Source organism: Sorghum bicolor, chromosome 4 (genome assembly GCF_000003195.3).
Source record: "Sorghum bicolor cultivar BTx623 chromosome 4, Sorghum_bicolor_NCBIv3, whole genome shotgun sequence".
In the NCBI taxonomy this organism is placed as follows: Eukaryota; Viridiplantae; Streptophyta; class Magnoliopsida; order Poales; family Poaceae; genus Sorghum; species Sorghum bicolor.
Window position 1 is genome coordinate 13626685 of NC_012873.2, and position 4350 is coordinate 13631034.

The window sequence follows — 4350 nt, forward strand, 5'->3', positions numbered from 1 at the left end:
AATCTCTGTTTTTTTTTTTGACAACAAGCCCACAATCTCTGTTGTACATGACATATCAATTGCCTATAGTTGCCATTTATCCAGAAATAATATGTATATATAGTAGTACCTAAGTCCAAGAAACAATACAATCTTGGTTAACATGTCTAAAGTTTAATCAAATATATATGTCTAAAAATAAAAATATTAATATTTGTAACACTAAATATATATAATATTTAAAAATATTTTATAACTAAATGCTTATTTTTCGATACGAGAGATCTTCCCCATTTCCATTGCAACAACGGAAATACAATTCGTACAAAGAGTTTAGACAAGAACAGACATCCAGAAACCAACGCTTACTACTACCCAAAGGACTAGCCATTGTACTACCAACTATCACCACGAGATCACCGGACACAGGAGATCCATCAGTAAAATTTATAGCAAGAGTAAAAACAAACATCCAACTACTCCAGCAAAACAGAGGACGAAAAAATAGCAGCTGCAACTCCTCAGAGCACTCAATTGTCTTCAGCATCTTCATCTTTTTCCTTCAACACATCTTGATCTTGGGGACTTTTAGCTTTACCCACTAGTTGTAACGCAATCTTCAACATTGTCTCAGCACCGACAGACAATTCTTCTTTATCGAGGTCTTCAAATAGTCCTGCCCAATAAGAGATAAGCGAACATGCATAGCATATAATGGTGATAGGACTTGTTACATTTTTTCCTTGGAAACAAATGTTGTTTCGTGTTTTCCAAATTGCCCAACATATCGTTGATATACCAATTGTATAAAATTTTTGTCTATGAGGAAGCCACTTCTCACACCACAACCAACATATATTGATTAAAATTTCTGGGAACATTTGTTGCCCCAAGGGAGAAAGCAACAATCCCCCACACAGCTTTAGCCATAGAGCACTGAAAAAGAAGATGAGAAAAAGTTTTTGATCGTGGGCTATTTAATTTCGCGCGAGGCTATTCGAGGCGCTATTTGCGCTATCGCGCACGCTATAGCGGCGCTATAGCCGCGCTATAGCGTCAACAATTAGTAGTAGCGGCTGCTGTCGCGCGGCGCGCTATTTAAATACAAACTGAGAAAATATAAAAGTAATGCTTACCTGCAGCATAACTATTTAACCATAGAAGTAGAACAGAACCTATAGTAGTCATAAGTTTATAACGGCACAACAACCACTAAGTGCATACGCATAAGTGCATAACATAACAATTAACAATTTAATTTGAACTTGGCATAACAGCCAAGAAGTGCAAACTGATAGTTGAATCAAAAGACCAAATCAACAAAAAGTACTGGACATCAACCCAGCAAGTGATACCATGGACCTTAGTCACTGAACTTGGAAAGGATGGGGATGGCATATCATTGTCGTCTTCTCCATCAGAAGATGCAACACTGATGTCTTCATCATCCATAGCAGTAGGGATATGGATCAACCTCTTCCTTTTTTTGTTCCTTTGACCTCCCCTCCTTGTTTCTTCTCTTTGAGATGCAGCTGCAATTCCCCGTGACTGTGATGTTGCTCCAGTTTCTCCCTCTTGGTCATGATCTACTTCTGTTGGCTCAATGCCAGTGATCCACTCATTGTCTTCATCTTCTAATGCATCAACCATATGCACCTCAAGGGGATCCTTATCCTTGTTATCCTTCTTTTGCTTTAGTTTTGAGTTGAACTTGATGTATACAAGGTCCCTCATTCTGTCATGAAGCAGCCTATTTCTTTTCTTTGTGTGGACCTACATAGAGTTCATTGTATATTTATTATTTAATAAGTGCTTAAGCTTAATGCCTAAATCAGTTTCTCACTTCTCAGGTTTGGTGCAAAGAATGAAAGATTCTTACTTGTTCAAAAAAAACTCCAACATCTTTCACAAGCTGATGAACTGCATGTCAAAGAGAGAATTCTGGCAGCTAACTTTCTCAGGTTTGGTGCACTACTTCCATGGTTCAGCCACCACTTAGCTATATACAAGTGAAAAGAGAAGGCAATTTTAATTCTAATATTGTATATACCAAGACAGTGAGCCAATTTAAATTCTAATATTAGACAGAGTGCAAGTTTGATACCTGGATCAAAATGAATGTTTTTGCATTGTCTTTGGGCAATTTCTTTGCCAAATGATCCCTCTGCATCCTGAAACATTTGAAGCTCTTCAATAATTTTGTCTTGAGTGTCGGCATCTCTCACAAGCTTTGTGATGCAAGTTATTACACCATCCCTAAATGACTCATTATCCTCTATTTCAACCTTATTTTGATAATAGTAGAAAGGATTCAAATAGTATCCAACCCTATGCAAAGGTGTCTTCATCTTACTATCCCACATTTTGTCAATGAAATGAAGAACTTCCTCATATTTCTTCCTATCATTGTTGAATCTCCTAGCAATCTCATTCTTAGCCTCTACTAGATAGCCATACAAGAACCCCATTGATGGCACATCACTGTCCATTCTCCTCAACACAGTAGCTAGTGGCTCAAAGTAATTAACAGCAGCCTCAACTCTTCTCCAGAAACTATCAGAGGTTACTATGTTGTGTGCTTTCTTCCCTTTGACACTCTTTAGGTACCATAACTCATTGAGTTCATCTTCCCTAAATAGCCTCAGAATTTGCTTCTTGTTTTCGAACAAGCTTTTCAAGTTGAGATAAGTTGTAGCAAACCTTGTTACCCCACACCTCACCAAATTCCTAGAAAGGTACTTCCTCATTAGGTCCAAAACTCTAGTATGGGCATATAGGAAAACAGTCAGGAACTTTGCTTTGCTAATTGTTGCTGAAACTTTTGGAAACTTTCCTATATCTTCTAGCATGAGGTCTATAGTATGGGCAGCACAACCAGTCCAGAAAATAGATGGGTGCTTTGCTTTCAATAGACTTGCAACAGCCTCATTTTCCCTTGCATTATCAGTCACAACTTGGACTACATTTTGCACCCCTATTTCCTCAATACATCTATCAACCAGGTCAAAGATGTATCTGCCTTCTTTCTTCTCAGCTGAGCAATCCACTGAATCAAGAAAATAAATACCATATGCACTATGAACTACCAAGTTCATCACACCTCTACCTCTCTTGTCTGTCCAAGCATCTGTCATAATTGAGCCACCATGTAGCTCCCAAGATTCTTGATGAGACTTCAATGACTCCTGTACTTTCCTTTTCCTTTTCTGTAAGAATTTCCCACTCATCTCATATGGAGTTGGGCATCTCAAATTTCTACCAAAATCTCCTATAGCCTCAAGCATAAGATCAAAGCTAGGCAATGAAATAGTGTTGTGTGGGATCCCTGCTTCATAAAAGAATTGGCAAATGTACTCACATGCCCTGTCTCTCTTCTCCTCTCTTTTTTCAGTAGACAACTTGGATGGAACCTTATTTTCAACACCAGATTTCCCCTTCCTTGCAGCAACTATTTCTTGTGTACAGAACTTGTCCATAGGACCACCTGAAGATGTTCCTTTGCTGCTCACCTTCTTTAGCACAATCACCGAATTGCTTTCTCCATCACTTTCTTCCTCTCCTTCAGAATGACTCAGATCAACTTCAGCTCTGTCATCTTCTTTGTCCTGTTTCTTCTTTTGCTTGATGTCCAACTTCTTTGATAGCAACTGTACCATGGAACTTTGCACATCAGATGGGAATTTAGTGCATTTTGCAACACCAAAACCAGGAACTTTGCCAAGGTGATACTTGATTCTAGTAATGCCACCATTATAGATGCTATTACAATAGTTACACTTCAGAGAATTCTTCTTGTTCACATCAGGCATTGTGCAGTGCTTCCAGGCTGGATCAGTTGGCTCAACCACAACAACATTTACTTGGTTGGATGTAGATGCAGTGCTGGATAAGCCTACAAAGTGGAAAAAATTAACAAGTTTATTAAAGAATAAAGATCAACTAATCAAGCGAACTGCAGCATGACAAACAAAAGTAACAAATAATGTTTTTGACAGCATGTAGTTTTCACTACTAGTAACAATACAGTGACAAAAGTAGACAATTATTTAATTAACAATACAGTGACAGAACAAGAGTATTGGGCTACTACCTACTGTTATTTTCACTGCTGGTTGTTGACGGTCCTTAACGCTCACATTTAACCGTCAACTAATCATGGAAAAGGATCCAAATGCAACCAACACCTAGACTTAGGGTTTTATCTGACAGAATTCCACGAGTTTTGGTGTTTGTCTATTTCTACAGGGGGTTATCAGGAAATACGGAAGAAAGGCCCACACGTCGGGTTTACATAGAGATATTAACGTGCCGCGCAATTTTCTACCATCTAGAAGACTCCAGAAGCCACGGGAACGAACGGGAAGGCGATCG

General features: G+C 38.6%; 1 protein-coding gene across 1 annotated transcript; it reads right to left on the reverse strand.

Moving 5' to 3' along the window:
* On the reverse strand, window positions 510–3635 carry LOC8080386. Its single transcript, XM_021459469.1, has 5 exons — window positions 2084–3635; window positions 1859–1899; window positions 1335–1752; window positions 1116–1154; window positions 510–655 (listed from the first exon to the last, which is right to left on the reverse strand). Exons 1-5 carry the CDS (start codon window positions 3633–3635, stop codon window positions 510–512), a joined length of 2196 nt encoding a protein of 731 aa, XP_021315144.1.